Source organism: Mollisia scopiformis (genome assembly GCF_001500285.1).
Source record: "Mollisia scopiformis unplaced genomic scaffold LY89scaffold_7, whole genome shotgun sequence".
Taxonomy (NCBI): domain Eukaryota; kingdom Fungi; phylum Ascomycota; class Leotiomycetes; order Helotiales; family Mollisiaceae; genus Mollisia; species Mollisia scopiformis.
Window position 1 is genome coordinate 53,437 of NW_017263587.1, and position 22,582 is coordinate 76,018.

Genomic DNA, 22,582 nt, shown 5'->3' on the forward strand with positions numbered 1-22,582 from the left:
TGATCTTGACCTTGGAAACCTGTACAGAGAAAGATAGCGAAGTCAAGCTGTATCAGCCTGAACTCTCGAGGTCTCAATCCATGCCATGGCTGCTGACCATCACGTGATATCATCCAATTTCGCAGATAGTCGTAAAAAGAATGAGACGGAACGGAGCGTTGCGCATAAAGAACAAGGGAACAGCCCACTCGGAGTTGAAGTTGAATTTGAGTGCTGACTCGAGAATGATCAGAGCGTTGTATTGCAGGCTGATAGAAGGATTGAACTCGATTCGCTTCCTGGCTGCTGGCGCTCGATGAAACAAGACAAACCATATTTCACTCTCGCATTTGACTTCCTTTTCCCAAACTTCCACCTTTTTCTTCCGCGTTTCACATTTGCAACCTATATCGCACTGCAGCGACAGCAGATTTGTTGAAGTACCAAGGTACAAAATGTTTCGTCCATTATCTGATCCGAGGGATACTGTATGATTGAAGAGTTTGCATGCCTGCGCCGCAGTCGATACGAAGACGGAGATGCCGGCTCGGAACGAAGAAGATAGACTCGAACGCCATCGTCTCATCTGAGACCAACGAGAATGGACTATCAATCGCTCTTAGCTTCATCACCAGCAGCACCACGCGCAGGCCAGGCCAGGCCAGGACAGGAACATAAATCCGTGTACGACGGTTACGCCAACTCTGGGTACCTAGTCCGCTCTCCCGTCCGGCTCGGCTCTGCAAGGAAAGACAAGGGAAGAGAGACTCGACACGACACTGGACCTCGTCCCATCAAAGTCATCATGAGGAAAGGGATTGATTGTGTCGCTGTCGCGCATTCATCCAGAGGATGATGGTATGATGGTCTGGTCGGCGACATAAACGTTGAGCTGGAAGATGCGCAACGGTGCGATGGTCCAATCCCATCTCCATCTCTCCTCTGTACCTCATCTCTGCTTACGGGCTGACAGATGCGTCTCCAGTGCAGCCCCCCACAGCTGTGGCCACTGGCCACTGGAGCCATCCAATCGACCAGTTGCACCACAAATTCAGCACAGCCATCATTCAGCATCCCTTCCTCCAGCTCCAGCTACTGTAAGCGCCCAGACAGACTCGGAGGAGCCATTGGCATCTTTCAGCACACAGCGGTGGTTGGTCAATTCACGAGTACGGCTGCGGCGCACGCTGCTAAATTCTGCCAATGATGCCTGCCGTCCATCATTCCCAAGACTGGAGACCGACTGGAAGGACTCGAGACTCAACCTGACCTCTGCTGTGATCGTCCATTCAATGGCGATCGAGTGCGATTGGGAGGAACCAGAGACATGGGAGCTGGAAATAATCCGTCCTCTTCTGCGGACCATCCCATCCCACCATCATCATTCCAGCCCCCTCAGCTGCATTTTTCACGGCATCAGCCCTAGGAGACTTTCCATTTTTAATACCATTCACAACTTGCATTCTCCGCTAGGTCATCTGCATGTGATTGTCATCATTGGCACCCCCAGACTTTCCTATTTTATGTCAAATGTTTTCTGCTTTCCACTTCATTCGTTGTCGCCGTTTTATCTCCATCATTGAAGGACTTGGTGATCCTTATCGTTGCCGGACCAAGACCAACACCAATAGAGACATCCTAGTCGCCCACATCCCCGCTACTGCACACTGCACATCAAGTCCTCGGTGGCCCCATTTACGACCTTCTTTAATTCCTCGCACAAGGCTGTGACAGTCTGCCCGTCAGGTTGCCGTTTTACTTTTTATATGAATAGACGCTCTTGGGAGGGAAAGGTAGTCGAGGAAAGGACTAGGTCCGTGAGGAGAAGTTCAAGCTGTACCCTTATCTCCGAAACCAAAAGGAACCCGAAAACGCCACTCGGGTTCTACACTAGGACTCATTGGAGCCACATCTCGAGTCTCTGCACATCAACACGAAAGATATAGATATCTTGGGCAATCAGGATTCGACTACTTTTTTTTACACCGCATGCCAAGAGGCCATCCCGTGGCGACCATGGAGGACGACCTTCCCGCCGTGAGCGCACCTAACTCGGACGAAGTCATGAGCAACGGAGAGATGAGTGATTCAGAGACGGACTGTGGGAGTATGAACACCAGCATCGAAGACTTCGATCGATGGCAGGCACACATTGGTCTGAAAACCTTCGGTGAAGGTTTGAATGCAGCCGCCAAAGCCATATTCCCAAACGAGAGTAGATCACGGTACACAAAAGTGTATGTGTTGATGCTTAGTTGGGCTGATGAGGATCCGGACCTCCCGGTATCCATCGAAATCCTCAAACTCTATAAGGTGTTCAAGGATATATATCATTTCGATGTTGAGGTTTGGAGAATCCCTGACGAGGCTTGTCATATTGAGGTCAACCAAAAGATCCTGGACTTTGTCAAGCTGGGCGGAGACAGTGATGACCACTTGAAAATTGTCTACTATGCAGGACATGCTCGTCTCACGAAGAATAGACGACTAGCTTGGACAAGGTATGTATTGTTTCAGTATTTGGAGGAAATGCTAATATGTATCTCAGTGGACAACGCTCTCGAAACGGCAAGACTCCCACTGTACAATGGAGTGGAATTCAAAATGCTTTGGAGCATTCTCAAAGCGATGTTTTGATTTTATTAGATTGTTGTCACGCAGGAACAGCGAACAACAACGAAGGTAATGGAGTCACGGAACTCATTGCTGCATGCGCCTACAACTCTCTCGCCAATGGCGTTGGATCGTTTTCCTTCACAAGAGAGCTCGAGATCGAGCTACGAGAACTGGCCAAGTTGCCATCATTCTCCATTGGAAATCTCTATCACAACATATTTTGTCGTATCCAAGCTCGCATGTCGGACGACGAACGAGACCACCCTGCACCTGTCTACCTCCCATTAACACAAGAAGATCCACGATATCCAAGAAGCATTCGATTGTCTGTCCATAAGAACCAACCCACTTTGTCATCACAGATTGGAAACTCTTTCGAAGTCCATGAACCTGACTCGTCAAACATCGACCTCTCATCCACACCTACTTTCCTCCATTCATCTGCATCCTTACCCGACGAGGTCCCGAGAATGGCTTTCGCGGTACGACTTCAAGAAGACTTTAAGGTTGGAGATTTATCGTCGGACCTGTTCCAAGAATGGCTGCGAAATCTTCCAGCTTCGGTGGCGGAAGTGAAGATCGAGGCAGGATTTCACAGTTTCTCATCACTATTGATCGTCTCGGTACCGATCTGCATGTCGATATATATGCCTAAAGATCCTGCTGTAGTCAGCCTAGGACCTATCACATCCTTCAATCAGGTCTTGAATCATGTTTCCAATTTCATCCCTAGAGATCTCCCTACGCCAAAACCGGATCAGTGGTCCTTTGATAGGTTCAATACACCAGAACCGAGTCCAAAACGGGTTGATAAGCAGACATCGAAACCAACAACCAGCGGCATTTATAAGAAGTCTGAAGTTCGGTTCCGGAAGGAGACAGAGACAATAGAGCGACCTTCGCTAGACAGAGGTTACTCATCTCAATTCAGCATTGAAAGCAGTGTCGATGATGGACCACCATTACCAAATGGCCTCAAGCATGCCCATACGGTTTTAGGGGGTGTTCCTCTAACCTTTGAGAAGTCGCATCAGATTCCCACTTTCGGCCCGCACGAGCACGAAGCCAGCGGTCCACAGTCGAGAGCACACGCGAAGATCAAGTCTTACAAAGACGATCCTGAGACAAGAGCTTTCCCCAGGATCTCACAACCTGTTGAGCTCCTCAGGAATGAGTACGACTGCGTTGTCATCGGATCTGGATATGGCGGCGGCGTTGCTGCTAGTCGTATGGCGCGAGCTGGTCAATCTGTCTGTCTCCTAGAGAGGGGAAAAGAGAGATGGCCTGGAGAATACCCGAGCGGTTTCATTGATGCTTTCAAGCAACTTCATGTCTCGGGCGAATTTGCGCCAGGTTTCTTGAAAGGCGCAATGGTTGAAGGTGGAGATCCAACGGGTATGTACCATCTGATTTGCGGCAAGGGACAGAATGCTTTCGTGGGTAATGGACTCGGTGGCACCAGTCTTTTGAATGCCAATGTGTTCTTGGAAGCTGATGACAAGACCATGAAGATGGATTGTTGGCCGAAAGAACTGCGGAAAACAGATTCGCTCAAGGAATACTATGAGCGTGCAGCGAGTGTTCTAGAGCCTGAGGAATATCCGGAGGACTGGCCGGATCTACCCAAGTTGACTATGTTGGAGAGACAGGCTGAAGCGCTTGGAATGGGCGATAAGTTCAGGCGGGTGAAACAGACTACTCGCTTCAAGGGAGGTCCCAATAGTACTGGAGTCGAGATGTACCCTTCTGCATTGACGGGAATGGATTGCACTGGAGTCAACGATGGAAGTAAGTCGAGTACTCTGGTCAATTATCTCAGCGATGCCTGGAATTGGGGAGCGGAGATGTTTTGTGAGTGCGAAGTCCGATACATCAAGAAGCATCCCGATCCAGAAGAAGAAGGTTACTTGGTCTTCTTTGCCTGGCATGGTGCGAACAGGGGCGCTTTCCAAGAGAATATCTACGAAGATCTCATGTGGGTACATGCAAAGAAATGTGTGTTTCTTGGTGCTGGCTCCATCGGCACGACTGAGATCCTGCTTCGAAGCAAAAAGCTTGGTCTCTCCATGAGCGACAAAGTTGGCATTGGCATGAGTGGGAATGGAGACATCCTAGCGTTCGGATACAATTGCGATACTGAGGTCAACGGTATTGGTCGTCAATATCCCTCACCATCGAGGCCTGTGGGACCTACTATCACTGGAATCATCGATGGCCGGCAGGGCATCGACAATGCTTTGGATGGGTTCGTGATTGAAGAAGGTGCTATTCCAAAAGCACTTGCTCCATTGTTCCAAACCATGTTGGAGATGATGCCAGGAAACCAGCTCCCGAAAGGACAGACATTGACCGAGAAAGTGAAGCATGCTGTTGCTCAGCAAGGAAGCCGGTTTCTGGGACCGTACTTCCGGAAAGGAAGCATTGAGCGAACGCAAACCTATTTGATCATGAGCCATGATTCGAATCAAGCCACTCTCACACTCAAAGACGACAAGCCAATCCTCGAATTCTTAGGTGTTGGCAGAAGCGATCATGTCGAGTACCTCAATGACATCTTACGACAAGCCACACAAGCTGTTGGCGGAACCTATGTCAGCAGTCCATTCTACGCAGCTCTCGGTCAGCAGGAAATCACTGTCCATCCTATTGGAGGAGCGTGTATGAGCAATAGTGATTCAGGACTCGATGGTGTCACGAACCATTTCGGTGAAGTCTTCGATGGCAACGGCAGAGATACACATGAAGGTCTTATCGTTACAGACGGTGCAATAATCCCAACAGCACTCGGTGTCAACCCATTCGCAACAATCACCGCTCTGGCCGAACGATCTGTTGAATACGCAGCCAAGTATAGAATCAGACAGCCAATCGACTTCGAGACCAAGAACGAGGTCTTGGATCTTTTCGCAGAACCACATCAATATGCTTCAGACAAGAAGATCTTATCTCGCACGGACACGCAGAGAATCACGGACGCTAGTGATTGGGTCAAGACAACGAGACATAATAAGGCCAGTGGATTTGGTTTCTCGGAAGTCATGTCTGGGTATATTCACGTTGGTGATGGCATTGAAGGTGATAAGTTGGAAGACTACGAGACTGCTGCGAAGACTGCGAAAGGTTTGTGTGAGGAGGCGAGATTCTTCTTGAGTGTGAAGGCTTGGGATACGGAGACGAGTAAGTTGTCTCTTGATCAGGAATGAATATTTGCTGACATGCTCCAGTCGTTCATCGAGATGACCACAAGGCCATGCTGACAGGAACCTTCACCTGTGCTGGTCTCCACGGTAGTCCATTCATGGTTCAGCGAGGCACCTTCCATTTGTTCAGTGTCTATCAACAGGCACCTGGTACACGCAACCTGAGTTATGACTTCGACATGACCTCGACCGATAACCGGCAATTCCATTTCCATGGGTTCAAAGTCGTTGACTCTTCGGTTGCTCTAGCTCCATGGCGCTTCTGGACTGCTGCTTCTACTTTGTATGTTACGATCTCGGAGGCAGATGGAGACAGGCAAGTCTTGGGCCGCGGAATGATGCATATTAGACCTACAGATTTCCTTTCCGAGGTCTTTACTCTTAAAGCGTCTGGGCGAAATCTTTTGGCGAAAATGCAATCCACTCTCAGCTTCATGGGCTTCTTCGCGAAACAATCTGCTAGTCTCTTCCTTGCACCATTCACTTGGCAACAGTACCCATCCGTCACATACAGCGGATACATTAACGAGACATCTCCCGACCATACCATCAAGATCATCGCCTCAGATGGCGTTCAAACCTTGCTTCATGTCTTTGAACCACGAAACGAGAACATCGAAACCAAGAACCTGTTCATGGTCCCCGGCGCCTCAGTCGACCAACAAATCTTCGCTCTCCCAACCATCGAAGTCAACGCCGTCAATTACTTTACCAGAGCCGGCTACCGTGTCTTCGTAACAGTCCACCGGATCTGTCAACTCATGGTCGCAGAAAACAACTGGACAACATACGACGCTCGCCTCGACATCCGAGCGTCTCTGGTATGGATCCGCAGCCAATGGGGACATGAACCCGTCTACACCATCTCCCATTGCATGGGCGCCGTCGCATTCTCCTCTGGCCTCCTCGATGGAACCATCCCCTCGAAATGGATTAAAGGCATCTCCTCCTCTCAAGTGCTCATGAACCCCATCTGGTCCCCTCTCAACATGGCCAAAGTCCTCGCAGGACCGATTCCCATTGACAAACTGTATAGGATCATCGGCGGAAACTGGTTCTCGTGCTCCTCCACAAGAGATGATTCTTATTTCCAGCAACTTATCAATCAGCTCTTACGCTTCTATCCCGATTCACGAGAGGAGATTTGCAATAACGTCAGCTGTCATCGCTGCTCTCTTGTATTTGGACGTCTGTGGAATCACAGGAATCTAAATGAAGCAACGCATAGACAGATTAACCGCTTTTTCGGAGGCGTGAACATGACGTTGCTTCATCTCTTGATGCAAATGGGCTACAGAGGCTACGTTACCACCAACGGGCCTCTGTTCTCCGAACTGACCACGGAGACGAATATCAAGAGGCTAAAAGGAATTCCGGTTATGCTGTTCTCGGGGTCCGATAATAAGGTGTTGACGCCAGAGAGTACGGATAAGACGTACAGTGTTCTGAGGGACACGTTTGGGTGCAAGGGGTATAGTAGACATGTTATACAAGGATATGGACATTTGGATTGTTGGATGGGGAGGAAGAGTTATGTGGATGTCTTTCCGGTGGTGAGGAAGGAGGTGGATAGAGTTTGTAGAGGGGAGGCGTATAGGTACCAGGAGTTTGATTGGAAGAGGGATTGGGAGACTTGGAGAGATTTGAAGAGGAGTGGTCGAGACTTGCCGATGAGGCATCCCCGGCATCGTCATGGGAAAGGGGATTCGGAGGGAAGTGACGAGTAGTTGATAAGAGTGGTTTGGAGTTAGAAAGGACTCGGTGTTGGGATTAAAAACCGAGGGGTGGAGTTGGACTCGAATTGGCACATCTGCTGGCGAATAAGCGTCTTTTAGGTTATATCCTCTCTCTATTTATTGTATTGTAGCCTTTCTTATACTTCTTCTAGTATAACTATCTATTTCGGTATCCGACCTGCTCCTTCTTGTTTGTAATGTACGAATTGGGATTAAGACTTGATTGCAGTCTTACGAATGTGCATTGAAAAGCCTTCCAGCAAATTGGTATTCATTGAGTAACTCCCTTATTCTCTAGCGAACGTCAAAATTCCAAGGGTTACTCGCTAAAGTTATAGGCTTGCATCACTAATTGGAAGGGCAGGACATTCGCCATGAGAGAAGTGCAGTTTTTGGATGAATCAAACGTGCTATTTGAGCGAAGGATGTTCATTTCAATGAATGATTTTCACAACTTCACATTGATTAAAGAGCTTTGTCACATGAAAACCAACAAACCCCTAAATCCGGTCCGGTGTGCGCAGCTTATCGGTTATCGCCAACCTCGAAATTAGTTGTCCAGAACAAATCTCCTTGCTGACATCTCGAATCCTCCTCCTCGCCATGGCCTCAATACCTCTCCCATCCCTCTGGACAATTATAATACTCATCTTCAGTCTTCTCCTCATACCAACAATTATGGGTATCTTCGGCGGAAACAAGTTCAATGTCAAAGGCAAGGTGTGTATCCCCTCAATTCCCACCCTCAGCCTCGTCTGACAGCCTTCCTCCGCAGACCGTTCTCCTGACCGGTGCCTCCGAGGGAATGGGAAAGAGTGTCGCGATCCAGCTCGCCCAGAAAGGAGCAAACATCATAATCGTCGCCCGCAACGTAGGTAAGCTTGAAGCTGCGCTGGCAGAAATAAAGGTCTCTTCTTCCTCTCCCCGCCCCTCCTGTCTTCAACTGACAATGAGCTTGCCAGGCCGCAGCATCGTCTCCCTCGTCCCAACGCTTCCAATACATCTCCGCCGACGTCTCAGAACCCGACGGCGCCTCACGGGTCATCGCTGAGGCAATTGCTTGGAACAATGGCTCCGCGCCCTCGATCGTATGGTGCATCGCTGGCTCCGCGAATCCAGGCCTCTTCATCGATACCCCACGCTCTGTAATGCGCCATCAGATGGATGTCAACTTCTGGTCCTGCGTGGACATGGCACAAGCTATACTCTCCGAATGGCTAGGGAAAGAGAACGGGCAGAAGGGAGAGGAAAAACATCTTGTGTTTACAAGCTCGGTGGTAGCGTTCTATCCTGTGGTAGGATACGCACCGTATGCGCCTAGCAAGGCGGCCATAAAGAGTTTGAGCGATAGCTTGGTGCAGGAATGTCTATTGTATGGAGAGGATGTCAAGGTGCACACCGTGTTCCCGGGCACGATTTCGAGTCCGGGATTGGAGATTGAGAATCAGACGAAGCCGGAAATCACACATATATTGGAGGAGTCGGATCCGGTGCAGAGTCCAGAGGTGGTGGCTAGGAAAGCTATACAAGGTTTGGAAAGGGGAGAGTATTTGGTTACGGTGTCTTGGTTGGGGGATTTGATGAGAGGGTGTGCGTGGGGAGGGAGTAGGAGGGGAAATTGGGTGATTGATACAGGGATGACTTGGGTGGCGAGCTTGGCGTGGTACTTTGTGGGTATGGATTTGGATGGGAAAGTGAGGAAGTATGGGAAGGACCATGGACATCCGAGTACATATGGGAAGAAGTAGATGTTGGAGGGGGCTGAAGGTTTAAAAGCTGTGAGATACCTATGTTCTATACCCCTTCTATTGAATGATCTTCTTGAGGTGTTGCATCAGGCGAGGACTTCGAATCCGCTATACCTACTTGCCTGGACAGATTACATTTCGAGCGGACGTCTTGGTTTTGCCCACTGTTATCCAAAATCCAAGTGGAAGACGCTATTCATTCAAACTGTTAACGTAGCCAATGTGGTGGGTGCGATTCGTTAATTTAATTCTAAATGCGGTTGGAGCCTGCTACGTGTTTCTTTTCTGGAGAGCGCGTTATTGTCCGCAATGAACATGGACTTTGAGTAGAGTGGCTCGTCCTTAATGCCAACGTTTAGGACTTTTTGCCCTTCCGTTTATGGGTTCTTCGATTTGCTCGTTCGGCCTGATCTCTTTTCTAAACTCGGAATTCTTCCATCTCCTGCCTCTTTTTTTCTTCCTCCTGTGCTTTGATTTGGCAGGACCATACGTGCCGCTGTCTGCGCTCTGCAGCAGACTGGGTATTGTGTAGGCGTTTCCTTGCCTTCTCCTCTTCTTCACAATCCAAAGCTTCCTTCTTGCTTCTCACTGCTGCTCTTCGATGCCCGGATTGGCTGTGATGTACCCACCAATCCTTAATATCGAGTCCTGCTTTCTCATAGATCTCCTTTTCCCACGCCTTGTCTCTTCTTATCTCCACCTCACTGACTTGATCCCAGTAAATCTCGCGTTGTTCACGAGCAAACCTTCTGCATATATCCATGCCAATATATTGCTTCTCGATCAGGGCATCTTGGTTCTGAGACATGCTACCACCATCAAAGCATCCGTGCCAAAGACAGAAATACTTACCTCTCTGGGATTGGAGATACTCCCCGGTAGCGTCCATGTTGGCGAGCATATCACCCATGGCCTGGATCTTGGTCCAAAGTGCCTCGACTTCGATATCTAGGGGTTTAGCGATCTCGATCCATTTTTCCTCAATCTCGACTCTTTTGTGTCGTGCTTCTTCCTTACCCCGTCGCTGCTCCTGCCATGCTCGCGCCTCTGTATCTGCTCGTTCTCTTGCACGTGCTGCTTCTTCCTTCTCACGGTTCTCGTTAGCTCTTTTCTCTCGGTAGTATCTTCGCCCTTCTTCCCACCACTGTTTGTCCTTCTCTTGTGCTGATGCATCTTCCTGTGCTCGCTGTCTTCGTGCTCTCTCGTTCTCTCTCGCCCTCTTTGCATATTCGTCTTTGCCGTTGTCTCGCGCCTCTTGCGAATTGGTAGCCGTTGGTCCAGGTGGTGTCTGCCCGCTCAACATGCTGTTGAAGAGAGATTCCGCATCTTGTTTGGGCAATCCAGCTCGTGCGCTTCGAATATGTCTGTAGACGTTTAGATCGTATTCACGTCGTTTAGTTTTATCCATGAGAGTTTCATTGGCATTGTTAAGCTGTGCTTCACAATCAGCCATCGACCATATTGGGTTTCAAAGGAGGCTATACTGACAATCTTGAAGACAATCTCAGCTATTTCTCTAGCTTTAGGGATAAATGACCAGTTGTTTCGATCTGGATGTACGATAAGCGAAAGTCGCCGATATGCAACTTTGATTTCGTTTTCTGTGCCGTTTTGCGAGAGACCCAGAATCTCATAGTAATCGTCTGTCGGAGTCCACCTTCGGCTCGACATCTCCTGTACAATACTTGAATATGAGAGCCACATTTCAGAAGTTTTCCTGTCCTTTTATCCTTTGGTGATTCGTTGTCTTCTTGCTTGATACGCGTTTCAGAGATCAATGTGGCGATGATGGTGCCACGAGTGGAGTTCTTTCACTCTCATTTTGATTCTCTATTACAAAGAACTTTACTGATGTGAAACTCGGACATCTTCAAATTGTTCATTTGTGGAACAGAATGTGATTGATATGTTCCAATGAAATAGGGCTCCAAATTACTTCTACTCAGGGTTCGATCTCCGTCCCGGGACTATCAATGAACTTCCATCCTTTCATATCGAAGAGGACCGTTGGCAAGTGCTTCTCCATACATGATGCCATGGACGTACGCCTCTCCCATGAGCCTGAATCCATCTGCTGGATCTTCTGAGATAGGTCTGAATACGTACGGGACCGAAGCCCCTCGAATTATGTAGATATGGTCTCCCACCTCCAAGCTTTTCAACCCGAGGCCTAGATAGCCACGCTCAGTACCTGATTATTCATCAGTGAGTTATTGACGAAATCGGAAACTTCAAACTGGTGTATGAAATATGAACTATCTGACACCGAGGTTGGAGTCAGAATGCTCGGTTCCGCACAGAGTTCTGGGGACTTCGAGGGGAAAGCATCACTTACGAAAATAGCGTCGATTACTATAATAGCGAGCCCAGGACAACGCATAAGGATCATCGATGATATCTAAAGCCTTGGCAAAGTTGGAAGGTATCGTTTCGAGATTCTTCATCCAATTATCTTTTTGGAATTCCCAATTCTCTTTACCGCGTACCAGTATTTCCGAAAGCCAGTCATACGAATCTGGGACTCCAAACCTTTTGAATGCGGCCTTAGGATCCTCCAAGAACAGTCTCAATAAAGTTGTTTCTTCGCTTGCCTTCAATGCAAACGCAAGAAGCGCAAAGAAAAGCCTCTCGAACGCAGCTTCCATGTTGTAGCTGTCACTAGCATGTGCTACATCAATGAGACGATCCGTGATTAGTAGTCGCCGAACAGCTACCTCGCGAGTGTCCATAGAGCCAAAATACATGTCGTGGTCAGATTTGAACGTTTTCAATAATTGGGCAATTCCGGAAACATCTCCCAAATCACCAATTGTCCCGCTCCTTGCGACGACTCGATCCCACTCATGTCCGTTCAGGACAAGGACTTTGTCCATGATCTCAAGTATTGGCAGGCTATTTTGACTCCCATCAGTAGCGAATCGATCTTTCTCTTCTTCCAGTCCAAGTGTAGTCAAACTAACAGATAAGTCTGGAACCCATGAGGGCAAGTCGTTGATTTTCTGCTTAGATGGTTCGCCGACCTTCGAGAGAGCTTCTATATGACTGTAGGTATGTAGAGCATATCGTGCAGCGTCTATATATAAATCTTGGACCAAGACATCGTAGTTGGCGGTCATCGTTGAAGAGAGTTCGTCATGATGACAATCTATCAGCAGGAGTTTTAGAAGCTGTATAATACAAGATACTGGTAAGGAACTCACCAGATATTCCCAGTACAGCGTAGATTTTGTCCCGAGGATCAGAGGTTTGTAAGTCACGGAATGCATGCACGACATTGGCAAAGGGAGGTGGTGACCCTTCACTCTGCTGGTTGAGATCCCTCACCTTTAATACTTCAAGAAAGCTGCGAAGACCAGTGGAATTCTGCATCGAAGGAGAGTTTGTGATCCAGATGTCGAAAAAGTCTTCTCTGTTATAATCGGCGAACAGGCTTCCGCAGCACACCATATCCGCGCTCGCAATATTCGATCCACAGATGAAAACCAAGTCGCGAGCAAGGACCGTTTCTTGCACTGTCCATAATCTGTTGCACCAACGTCTGTTTTTGATGAAGTGCAAAATCGCAATACGTTCTCGTTTCGTGAAGTTACAGCGAGCGTACTCCCGTCGAACTATACTTTCATCTCGTAGACATTCGGCTGCCGTCAGTCTTATGCGCTTCAAGCTGGAAACAGCTAGTTCTGTATGCTCGTCTTCTCTGCCTAACCAAACAATTACTCGAGTTGCGTTCTTGTAGATTCTTCCCATCATCCCCACTTGCTTATTTCGCTCGTTGATATCGTTTTGATTGATACATAATGCGTCGATCCAGATTGGACCGACAATACCGACTTTTCGCAACTCTACAAGGCAATCATACAGATTCTGTCTGATGAAAATGATGGATCCATTACAGACAATATGCTTGCGATCTGAGGTCCATTCCTCGCCAGTATCGCCGAATGTGGGCCCGTCCCAGGTATACGACAGGCATTCGTAGGGAATATTGCCTGAGAGCGCAATTTCTTCGAGGGACACGACAATCTCATCGGAGTGGTCTGGGGATATTCGCAGCACACGGATATATTCTGGGTCCGTAAGAGGGCTGTAGTTGAGAACCTTTTTGAGAGAGAAGGCTGCTGGAAGGGCGGTCAAATCCTTGGTGTCGAACTCATCAATTTTGGAATCCATAGCTTTTTCGCTGTGATCTTCGCTAATCGTCAAAGCTTTCCACACCTACATTCCTTCGGAAGTCATATTATTTAGGGGTTTCCAATTGTTACGATTTTACGCGCCTGAGGCTCAACACTAAGGGCTTGGCAAGCAGAAGACAAGATAACTAGGTAGGCAATAATATTTGCACATATAATTATTTTGTGTGAACTTTGACGTAAAATCCTAAAAATCTAAATAATCTGACTTCCGAAGGAATATAGGGAAGAAATAGTTTTTCTAAGAGTGAGATGCTTGTAGGTGGAAAAAGCAATTCTTGAACCATGTGACTAAAATCCGGACAACCGATCCAGCCTCATCACCCGATCAATATTTTTCGGCCACCCTATTGCATTGTGTAACAATTTTCAATTACTTATCACGAAGCTATTAGTGGTCCCACTTGTCCATGTTTGTGGAGAAGAATATACTGTCCTCAACACCTGCTTGGAAGACATGCTCCGCGCCGACTCAATAAAGCGGACCCAGCTCCTAGCTATGTTTAAAGAGCCGCTTGGTCTATTTTAGGACATCAAATCCCCGAACCTCAAACGCATTTCCGGCACTACCCCATACTCTCCCGTTTCGCAGTTCATCTTGATGTTCACCCCTGCTGTTATGTAATTTGGAAGCTGAGATGCTGGGGTGAAAGTTCTGTCGGTTTCGGTGTGGCTTGCAGGAGCTGAAGAACCTTGTCGTGATGTGGCTTGCACTGCATATTGCCTCAAAATGATTGGCTGCCCGCACACCACCATCATCCCGCTTTGTTCCCCTGATCTGTCACTAAAGTGAGGCTGAAAGAGCTTGCTTCGAGGCCACGAATGTAGGTTTGGGTCTAGCCTTGCTATAAACAATGGACACTTTCTTTCTTCCTCTTGTCAAGCTTTCTGAACTTTTAAGTCCATGTACCACTTTACCTCTTCTGTGTCATGGCGGACTCCGATTCTCATCTAGGACCAGGTCCGGCTACGGGTAGTGATCTCGGCCGACCAAGTCTCAGCCGTGGTCCTTCCCATGGAGCCTCATCTGACGGTGGCAGATCAGGAGATCCACTTCTGTCGAGAAATGTAGCTGGCGATGACCCGACGCCAGCACTTGGGGAAAGTGTTGCTTTTTCTCCACAACGAGATCAAGTGATTGTGGGAGAAAACCCAGCACAAGCAAGAAATCAGGTGCTAGGTGAGTAAAGACGCTGCATGAGACTCAGTTGATTCAAATATTGTTCGATGTCTGCTCTCAGCACGCGCTGACTTGTAATACCGTATGCAGATTCCCTAATACCAATGGTCGTCACCGAGAAAGTCGCCAAAAAACATAAAAAGCTCAATGATCTGACTTGGTGGCCAACAATCTTGCAATGGAGATCAGTTGTACTCCTTGTATTATTATACACCGCAACAATAATCGCCATTGTTGTGCTTATGTGGAAATCCATCCAAGATCCGAATCACAACTTTCGACTTTCCAGTGAAAATGTACACATGATCTCAAGATATTTCCCTTCAATCGTTGGCACGATCACTGTCCTCCTCTTTCGACAAACAGTACGTGAAGCTTTGCGAATGGTGCCTTTCGTAAGCATGGCCGACCAAAAGGGTGAGGAGAATGAGGGCTCTCGGCCTTGGAAAGGCGTTGGTGGTGCATGGTTCCCGTGGCAGAGTGTCACAACGACGCCATGGAACATATTATCTATTTTCTCTCTGGTGTGCCAATTCGTCACATCTTTCATCGTTAGTCTCAAGGTGGCGCTATTTGCAAGCACAGAGCACATCGACCCCACCACAAACCTGGCCTATTGGACACTTACTGTTCGATTGTACCCTGCTATCATCCTCATCAGCGGCTACGTTCTCATGATCCTCTATACCCTCTATATATTCTTCCATTTCTACGGGAAATCAACAGGCCTCAAATGGGATCCAGTGTCCATCGCCGATTACGCTTCACTCTTCGCCCACTGCAACGCGCTACAGTACTTTGCCCCTCTTGAACTTCGACATAGTCTGCGTCCAAGACATGTCATGGTACCACATAGACGCTTCCGACTTGGATACTGGGTACGAAATTCGAATGAAAACGATCTCGTGTATGGCATCGGAGTCAAGTTGTATCCCCAGCCCCCTGCTCAACCACACACAGGTACGTGATCGTATCTACCAAGCCATACCGAACAATTGCTAATACTCACTAGATACACACAAATCGCTCCAGGAGCGAGAGAACCTGGGCCGCCCTTGGCACTACGTGCTTACTTTTCGGAAGGTCAAGGCAAAGAAACCACTTTCAGTCGATAAATGCAGAAAGCCTGCAGCATGCAACCACGGAACATGGCCACACTGCGAGCATTATCCGTACAACTACAACCCTGGGTGTGATCGATTGGTCATCGCACTTGGTGCTTTTCTGGCTATTGGTTCATTGGTATTGAGCATCTATGCCTTGGCTATTCGACTACCATACAATGGGTTCTCCCTGGCAAACGATTTGAAACTTCCCACGGGCTTTCATTATGGATTCGGATCCAGTAATCACACGTTGCCTCCAATTGATCCTTCTGATCCGAACAGTACAGTCCTCGTATGGGCTTTGATGTTCAGGTCTGTCCCAACATACGTCGCTGGCATTTTCACATCGACAATCATCACCTGGATCGACTTGAACATGCGCTTCATGCAACCTTTCCGAAACATGTTCGGTGAGCGTGAAGGATCCCCAAAAACCGCTTGGGAGCATGTGAGAGACTTCTTTGGTTGGAGACGCAGAAAAGCTTCCCCAAACCCAGATGATGACAAGCGAATACCAGCCAAAGCAGAAGAGTCCATTCTTTTGGCGTACCTCACCATATCGCCTCTTCAAGTGCCACTGACTGCTTGGAACAAAGGCCATTTCAAGGTCTGCATTTACTCTACACTTAGCACACTATCGCCACTCTTCCCCATCTTCGTGGGAGGTCTGTTAATAATCACACCGAGCCCAGACTATAAACGAGTCGAGTTTTCCTTTTCCCTGTCAGCATATATCGGCATTATGGTATCTTTGGCGCTGTATGCTCTCCTGCTACCAGCTGCGATGCCTGGAGCGTATCGCCTACTCCCTCGACAACTGTACAGTTTGGCTGACCTCATGGCCCTATGTCACGAATCCAAGTTCATGGCAAGTCCGCATCTGGATATCACCGATTCTGAACGAACTCCTTCTAAGCAGCATATGGAGGCACGACTTCTGTTGACCGATGACCGCTTCTTATTCGGCAAGTATCGTGGCCGAGATGGACACGGCCATATTGGATTTGATGTTGCTCAAGAGCGAGAGCCCGACTTTGGACATTTGAAAGATATAGGAGACTCCGTCACGCACATTCCACCCGAAGGGTTCGTTTATAGAGCAAGGACCGCGATTATGGAAGAGGGTGGCTTGTTGAACAAAACCAGGAAAACAATCACGAAAAACTGGGGCCCAAACAAGAATAGTCCACTGTTACAAAGGTATCATAACGTTGGATCTGGACCTGAACAGCATGAGATGCGAGGTGGCTTGGTGCAACCTCCCGCAGGAGGAGAGGCTGAGCGGAGGTCAGCAGAAAACCAACCGCCAGCAAGAGGAGAAGCATCGGGATCTCAGCTGCCGCAATCTGGTGGAGACGGGGGTCGAACAAGGGCTACGAGAGTTGTGCCGCTCACACCATGATGGAGTGAAATCATCTCTGGGGTTTTTTGGCGTTAGGTGGCGAATCGAATGGAGGCTGGCCACCTGAGGGGGTTTTGTTTCATTGGATCATAATAGCATACTCAATAAAAGTGATTGGAAACGATATCTCAGAGGATACTCGCCTCATCTAACGCAAGGCGAACAAGCTGCTGATGATCCTTGTTCTGCAGTGTCAGTCCCAACATCGTGAATGTTAGATTATAATAGCAACAAGAATATTTGAGCTTCTAAATTATGATACATTATCTTGAATTCCATCAGTCTGTTCGAAATTCTTCATCCATGCTTAGGTCCAGACCAAGGCGTACGATCAGCTCGAATCCAGATGAAGTGAATCTCTGACAATTCAACACATTTCACAATTACTCTGCAACCAATCATCATTCACCTCTTAAGAAGCCCAGGATCAAAGGATCAAAAGATCAACAGTAGTAATACGATATTATTCTCTGCAGCATATGTATGAGTCACCTCAGGTGTGTTCCAAATATATAAAGCTCGAGCTTCTCAGAAGTTGAATGGACAACAGCTATCAGCAACGAGGAGATGCAACTGGAACTACGGTGTTGTGCCTAGGGGGTCTTGCGGTTCCAATTCTGTTGCTTAGGGCCTGATACCATAGAGTCGAAATATTCAAATAAGCAATGGGTCAAGGCTTTGGTATGCTACCCGGGAGCGCTGCTTCGTGCTTGACAGCAATGTGAGAAACGGCAGCGATTCCTTGATCGATGAGTAGTGAGGAATAATTTGGCAAAACACTTGGTCGCTGGAGTCACTGTAGAAGAGATGGACCATACGATGCCGATGCCGATGCCGATGCCGATGCCGATGCCAAGCTTGGGAAAACAATTACAAACGGAAATGTAATCTTAGGACGTCAAATTCTAACCGCCACTAAGTTATAGTCAATGTCGTAACTCTGGCAAAAAGAATGGTAGCGAGATCATTACACTAATTTTAGCCTACAATCCGTTCCAAATGGAAAGTAATTATGCACCAATTTCCTTTCCTCCACCTGGAATAAATCATTCGAATTTCTCGCTTGATTTTTAAAAATTCGACGCCCTCGAACACCATCGAAATTTATTCAAGTACCCCAAGCCTAAACTACAACATTCGAGAAGGTCTCCGAAAACACAATGGTGAGTACATTTAACGTGTTACAATCCTTGGGAGATCAATACTTACGTAGTTTCAGGCAACTTCCACTTTCCACAACGCAACCACTGGTTTATTCAATGCTACAAATACCACGGTCGATCTCAATAACACCTGCACCAATAGTACGACTTGGGACAGCTTCTGCATCGAACCAGGTTTCATTGCTGCTATCACTCTTATTGTAGTTCCCTTGTGGCTAGGCAGCTTAGTATTCGCTATTCGATGTTCTCAAGTTCGTTGGATCACTAAGTTCAGAGGCTAGTCACGTGATGAATAGGAGCGTTGGATCAAGGGCCAAAGTTGTCTTTTGGGTTTGGATCTGGATATGGACGTGGAGAAGGTATCTTCCTGGTGGGGAGGAAAAGGTGGAAGGAACTTCTTGTCACAGACTCCATTCTCAGGTAGACGTTGACAATAGCCAAACAATTAATACAACACTATGGAAAAGTTGCAAGTTCAGTGAATGTGAACATCCTCTAGAGTCGAATGAGACGAGAGATTTGTTCAACTCGCTGACGAAGATTCAATCTCAATGAAAGCACAGCAGTGAATGAATCATTAGCATAAGATCTGTGTTCAGCACAAGATCTACCTAACACTAGTGAATGATGGAAACAACACGGTTTCCGAAAATTAGACGGATAACACAGACCTTTTTCCCACGCCCAAGTGTTAAAACCTCATAGCGCCTGAATTCGCAGAAACGAACGGACAACAGAAATAGTTGTAACTTTCACGAGAAAGACATTGAACAGCAAGGCTCCATTACCACAGAGTCGAGCATATGTTCCAATCTAGAAACCTAACAAATGAGCTTGAGAAGTGAGCTCGTTGGGACGGACCCTAGTCAAAGTCATTTGAAAAAGAATATTGACAGCAATGGATAGCTCGACAAGACGCATCTTGATCTAAGCTATCTGGTTGAAGAAAGCCAGAAACCAACTAAGATTGTTCAGGGGCACAACAAGAGTATCACTGCTCTTGGTTCAAGTCATTCTAACAAGAAGTGGGAAAGTCGATAATATCTTAGGATCAAACAGACGACATCCCGACCTGATTTTCAAAGTACAGAAATCTCCGTTGAAAAATTAAGTCTCTCTGAAATACAATGAACTAGGTGCACAAAATACTTTCTTTCTCTACGCAACGAAGATTTTGTTAATGAAAAAAAAAGGAAAAAAGCGGAGGAAGTAACCGCCTATATTTTTAGACGAAAGAAGACTTGATACAGGATGTTGACAGCAAGAGATAGCTTGACAGTAGTCAAATTAACTTGGAAGAGACCTAGGAAAGACGATGGTATCTAATGGTCTAGCAGACGACATCCCGTCATGGGTTTGAAAATGAAGAAATATCCATGAAAATCTAACTCCTTGTGCATGCCACGGAGTTGGTTAGCGAAGATCTTGTTAATGAAAAGAAAGGAAGAAGCGGAGGAGGCAGTCGCCTGTATTTATAGACTAAGGAGAGAGGAGTATTCCATGCCCATAATTCAATTACTTAAAACAAAATATCAACAGCAAAAATAGCTTGGCAATAATAGCTAATTCTCCTCCTTTGCTCGCTAATCGCTCACGAGCGAGCAGGAATAGTGAACCGGCTATCGGTCAATTTTGAATCCTATGGCGTTGGGTGCACACCATTCTCTTTTTTTGCCCAGCGAAGACTTTTTGATGAAAAGAAAAGAAGAAGCGGAAGAGGCGGCCGCCTGTATTTATAGACAAAAGACAGGATGCGGTTCCTAGAGCCGTGAGTCACCTGTGCATGATTTCGGAATTTTTGTTTGTTATTCTAGAATTCACCAGATTAAAATTATTCACTAGCGCAGACTTCGCAGCTTTGGTCCGTCGTTGAGGATTTCTCCAAGTGAATCTAGAGCCTTGTGCACTAGTGCAGTGCATGATTTCGGAACTTTCGTCCGTCGATGAAAACGATTACAACAAGAGAAGTATAAAGAGTGAATCAAAACTTAATAGAAGTCCCACACTCACTTGGGCCTTCGAGAAAAGTCCCGTTCATAAAGAAGATAGCAAGCAAAGTTTCAATTAAGATCCTCACGAAATGATCTATCATCATTTTCATGTTGACCGACTATCTTGAGCTTGCATGCATCTGTACAGAAGGAGCGTATCAACGCTTTCCTGTCAAACGATTGTCTCGATCTAGCTTCACTTCCAATCGCCTAGAAGGCTTTGAGCAGCTGCTAGCTGAGGGAAAGATGATCGTCTCAAAACTGCTTCAAAACATCATTCACCATATCCCCGCCAAAAGTCGCTCCAGCACCAAACATAGCCGCATTGCCAAACTTGCTCGCCATGTTCTTTACCCATTCGTGGTGCTGTTTCTGTTAGCCTTCTTTCTCTAACCCACAACCTTTTATCCCTTCCTTTTGAATGAGCAAAGAGGGAAGAAAGAAGGTTAGGGAGCTCACCTTAGGATTCTGCGGATTAGCAGGATGCGCCGGATCCTGCGCCTGCTGGGCCATGGCTCCTGGATTGAACTGCTGCTGCGGATTGGGGTTATACCTCAAATCGATATAATTCGAGGGTTGGCCATTTTGCTGCTTCATTATCCATACATTAGCCAAGACCCTGAGCCAGGACCAGGGTAGGGGGGATAAGTACAGGTAACTGAGCCATGATGGATTGGAATTGAGGCGGTGAGAGGACGTTGCTTGCTTGGAGGAATTCGAGTTCCGTGCGGATGGTGGAGAGGGAGCGGTTGATTTGTGCTGAGTCTGGCATTTTGGGCGATTGTGTGAAGGATGAGAGTTGAGCGTTGTATTGCAGCTTGAGTTTGATGGTGCAGGGAACGAGAAGCTTATCTTGGCTTCCCAGATATCGACCCCTCCAAGATCTCGACCCCCACTACGAAGCGAAAATGATCCACGTCATTGCTGCAGCTGTATGATTCTGCCATTGAACACCGCTTTGAGATTCTTTGATGACATCCTATTTTCATACCATCTTTTGCCCTCTAAATAACTCTCATGCAACGAATTGCAGTCCGCAGATTCACAAACATGGCTTCAAAGGAGAATTTTGGTTTAAACAGCACAATTACATTGAACAACGGCGTCCAGATGCCGAGGATCCATCTCGGAGTTTACATGTACTTTCATTCTCCCTCCTCCCAACACCACAATCCCCATCCTCAAAGTACTAACCAACAACAGGACATCAGGCCGCGAAACCTCTAGCGCAGTAACACACGCTCTAACGGCCAACTACCGCGCCATCGACTCAGCAGAATGGTATGCCAACGAACACGAAGTTGGGTCTTCGATCCTGACTTTCCTTTCTTCGCCCCAGAACACTTCGAAGCTGGAGAGGAAGGATATCTGGTTCACGACGAAATTGAAAACGAATACCAGTTATGACGCTACGAGGAAGGCGATCAAGAGGAGTATCAAGGAGTGTGGATTAGGGTATATAGATCTCTATTTGTTGCATAGTCCGTATGGGGGACGGCAGAGGAGGCTAGAGTGTTGGAGGGCGGTCGAGGATGCGGTGGATGAGGGGGAGGTGAGGGCTGTTGGGGTGAGTAATTATGGAGTTAAGCATGTAAGTTCCTTCTTTCCATAAGTCCGAGGTATTGAGGAATGGTGATGCTGATTCAAACAGCTACAAGAACTGCTCGACTCCAAACCACGAATCCCTCCAGCGGTCAACCAGATAGAAGTCCACCCCTTCAACACAAGAAACGATATTACCTCCTTCTGCGCACAACATGATATCGTGGTCGAGGCATACGCACCTCTTGCTAGGGCGATGAGGTTCAAGCATCCGAAAGTTGTGGAGTTGAGTAAGAAGTATGGATGTACGCCAGCTCAGTTGATGCTGAGATGGAGTTTGCAGAAGGGGTATGTGCCATTGCCGAAGAGTACGAGGAAGGAGAGGATTGTGGGGAATGCTGATATAGGGGGTTTCGAGATTGAGGAGGCAGATATGAAGGGTTTGGATGGATGTGATGAGTATTTGGTTACGGACTGGGATCCGACGGATGCTGATTAGGCTAGTAGAAGAGGTTGAATACCTATGTGGATCTGCGAGCTTGTCGAATTGGCCGTGATATATCTGCTGGTTGAAACCGCAGACTTGCCAAGGTGAGAGAGTTCGTGGTACAGCTGCTTAAAACCCTGGGAAGGATCAGAATGTCTGCAGACTCGTCAATGTGAAAAGTGTAGATATCTTGCGTGAAGCCTACAGACTTGTCAACGCGAACGAGCTCATTGTAACGCCAA

At 47.4% G+C, this 22,582-nt stretch overlaps 11 protein-coding genes across 11 annotated transcripts; 7 read left to right on the forward strand and 4 right to left on the reverse strand.

The window, feature by feature from the left end:
- Positions 1 to 6: 6 nt before the first annotated feature.
- On the reverse strand, positions 7 to 722 carry LY89DRAFT_456958 (uncharacterized protein). Its single transcript, XM_018207644.1, has one exon. It carries the CDS (start codon positions 563 to 565, stop codon positions 110 to 112), a length of 456 nt encoding a protein of 151 aa, XP_018073983.1. The 5' UTR covers positions 566 to 722; the 3' UTR covers positions 7 to 109.
- On the forward strand, positions 723 to 1,765 carry LY89DRAFT_457118 (uncharacterized protein). The gene is made up of 2 exons (XM_018207647.1): positions 723 to 888; positions 970 to 1,765. Exons 1-2 carry the CDS (start codon positions 879 to 881, stop codon positions 1,560 to 1,562), a joined length of 603 nt encoding a protein of 200 aa, XP_018073984.1. The 5' UTR covers positions 723 to 878; the 3' UTR covers positions 1,563 to 1,765.
- A 323-nt stretch (positions 1,766 to 2,088) lies between these two features.
- Positions 2,089 to 2,924, forward strand: LY89DRAFT_580390 (uncharacterized protein; the record flags this gene model as incomplete). Its single annotated transcript, XM_018209055.1, has 2 exons — positions 2,089 to 2,480; positions 2,528 to 2,924. Coding segments are annotated over 2 exons (789 nt in total), but the record flags the coding sequence as incomplete, so codon positions are not given.
- Positions 2,925 to 3,242: 318 nt separating this feature from the next.
- Positions 3,243 to 7,522, forward strand: LY89DRAFT_580051 (FAD/NAD(P)-binding domain-containing protein; the record flags this gene model as incomplete). The annotated part of the gene is made up of 2 exons (XM_018209041.1): positions 3,243 to 5,772; positions 5,820 to 7,522. The coding sequence occupies 2 exons, from the start codon at positions 3,243 to 3,245 to the stop codon at positions 7,520 to 7,522; spliced, it is 4,233 nt and encodes a 1,410-aa protein (XP_018073986.1).
- A 612-nt stretch (positions 7,523 to 8,134) lies between these two features.
- On the forward strand, positions 8,135 to 9,279 carry LY89DRAFT_580015 (3-ketodihydrosphingosine reductase-like protein tsc10; the record flags this gene model as incomplete). The annotated part of the gene is made up of 3 exons (XM_018209039.1): positions 8,135 to 8,251; positions 8,307 to 8,438; positions 8,494 to 9,279. The coding sequence occupies 3 exons, from the start codon at positions 8,135 to 8,137 to the stop codon at positions 9,277 to 9,279; spliced, it is 1,035 nt and encodes a 344-aa protein (XP_018073987.1).
- A 1,378-nt stretch (positions 9,280 to 10,657) lies between these two features.
- On the reverse strand, positions 10,658 to 10,950 carry LY89DRAFT_580239 (heat shock protein DnaJ; the record flags this gene model as incomplete). The annotated part of the gene is made up of 2 exons (XM_018209048.1): positions 10,658 to 10,711; positions 10,780 to 10,950. Coding segments are annotated over 2 exons (225 nt in total), but the record flags the coding sequence as incomplete, so codon positions are not given.
- Positions 10,951 to 11,156: 206 nt separating this feature from the next.
- LY89DRAFT_456999 (HET-domain-containing protein) lies at positions 11,157 to 13,538 on the reverse strand. The gene is made up of 2 exons (XM_018207645.1): positions 12,480 to 13,538; positions 11,157 to 12,424 (listed from the first exon to the last, which is right to left on the reverse strand). Exons 1-2 carry the CDS (start codon positions 13,447 to 13,449, stop codon positions 11,607 to 11,609), a joined length of 1,788 nt encoding a protein of 595 aa, XP_018073989.1. The 5' UTR covers positions 13,450 to 13,538; the 3' UTR covers positions 11,157 to 11,606.
- Positions 13,539 to 14,242: 704 nt separating this feature from the next.
- On the forward strand, positions 14,243 to 17,402 carry LY89DRAFT_716177 (uncharacterized protein). The gene is made up of 3 exons (XM_018218254.1): positions 14,243 to 14,649; positions 14,740 to 15,609; positions 15,662 to 17,402. The coding sequence occupies exons 1-3, from the start codon at positions 14,400 to 14,402 to the stop codon at positions 17,155 to 17,157; spliced, it is 2,616 nt and encodes an 871-aa protein (XP_018073990.1). The 5' UTR covers positions 14,243 to 14,399; the 3' UTR covers positions 17,158 to 17,402.
- Positions 17,403 to 18,076: 674 nt separating this feature from the next.
- LY89DRAFT_682536 (uncharacterized protein) lies at positions 18,077 to 18,775 on the forward strand. Its single transcript, XM_018214528.1, has 2 exons — positions 18,077 to 18,320; positions 18,377 to 18,775. Exons 1-2 carry the CDS (start codon positions 18,318 to 18,320, stop codon positions 18,599 to 18,601), a joined length of 228 nt encoding a protein of 75 aa, XP_018073991.1. The 5' UTR covers positions 18,077 to 18,317; the 3' UTR covers positions 18,602 to 18,775.
- A 1,791-nt stretch (positions 18,776 to 20,566) lies between these two features.
- On the reverse strand, positions 20,567 to 21,083 carry LY89DRAFT_580632 (uncharacterized protein; the record flags this gene model as incomplete). Its single annotated transcript, XM_018209069.1, has 3 exons — positions 20,567 to 20,677; positions 20,771 to 20,902; positions 20,964 to 21,083. 3 exons carry the CDS (start codon positions 21,081 to 21,083, stop codon positions 20,567 to 20,569), a joined length of 363 nt encoding a protein of 120 aa, XP_018073992.1.
- Positions 21,084 to 21,300: 217 nt separating this feature from the next.
- LY89DRAFT_682538 (Aldo/keto reductase) lies at positions 21,301 to 22,564 on the forward strand. The gene is made up of 3 exons (XM_018214529.1): positions 21,301 to 21,450; positions 21,515 to 21,902; positions 21,963 to 22,564. The coding sequence occupies exons 1-3, from the start codon at positions 21,362 to 21,364 to the stop codon at positions 22,350 to 22,352; spliced, it is 867 nt and encodes a 288-aa protein (XP_018073993.1). The 5' UTR covers positions 21,301 to 21,361; the 3' UTR covers positions 22,353 to 22,564.
- Positions 22,565 to 22,582: the final 18 nt, after the last annotated feature.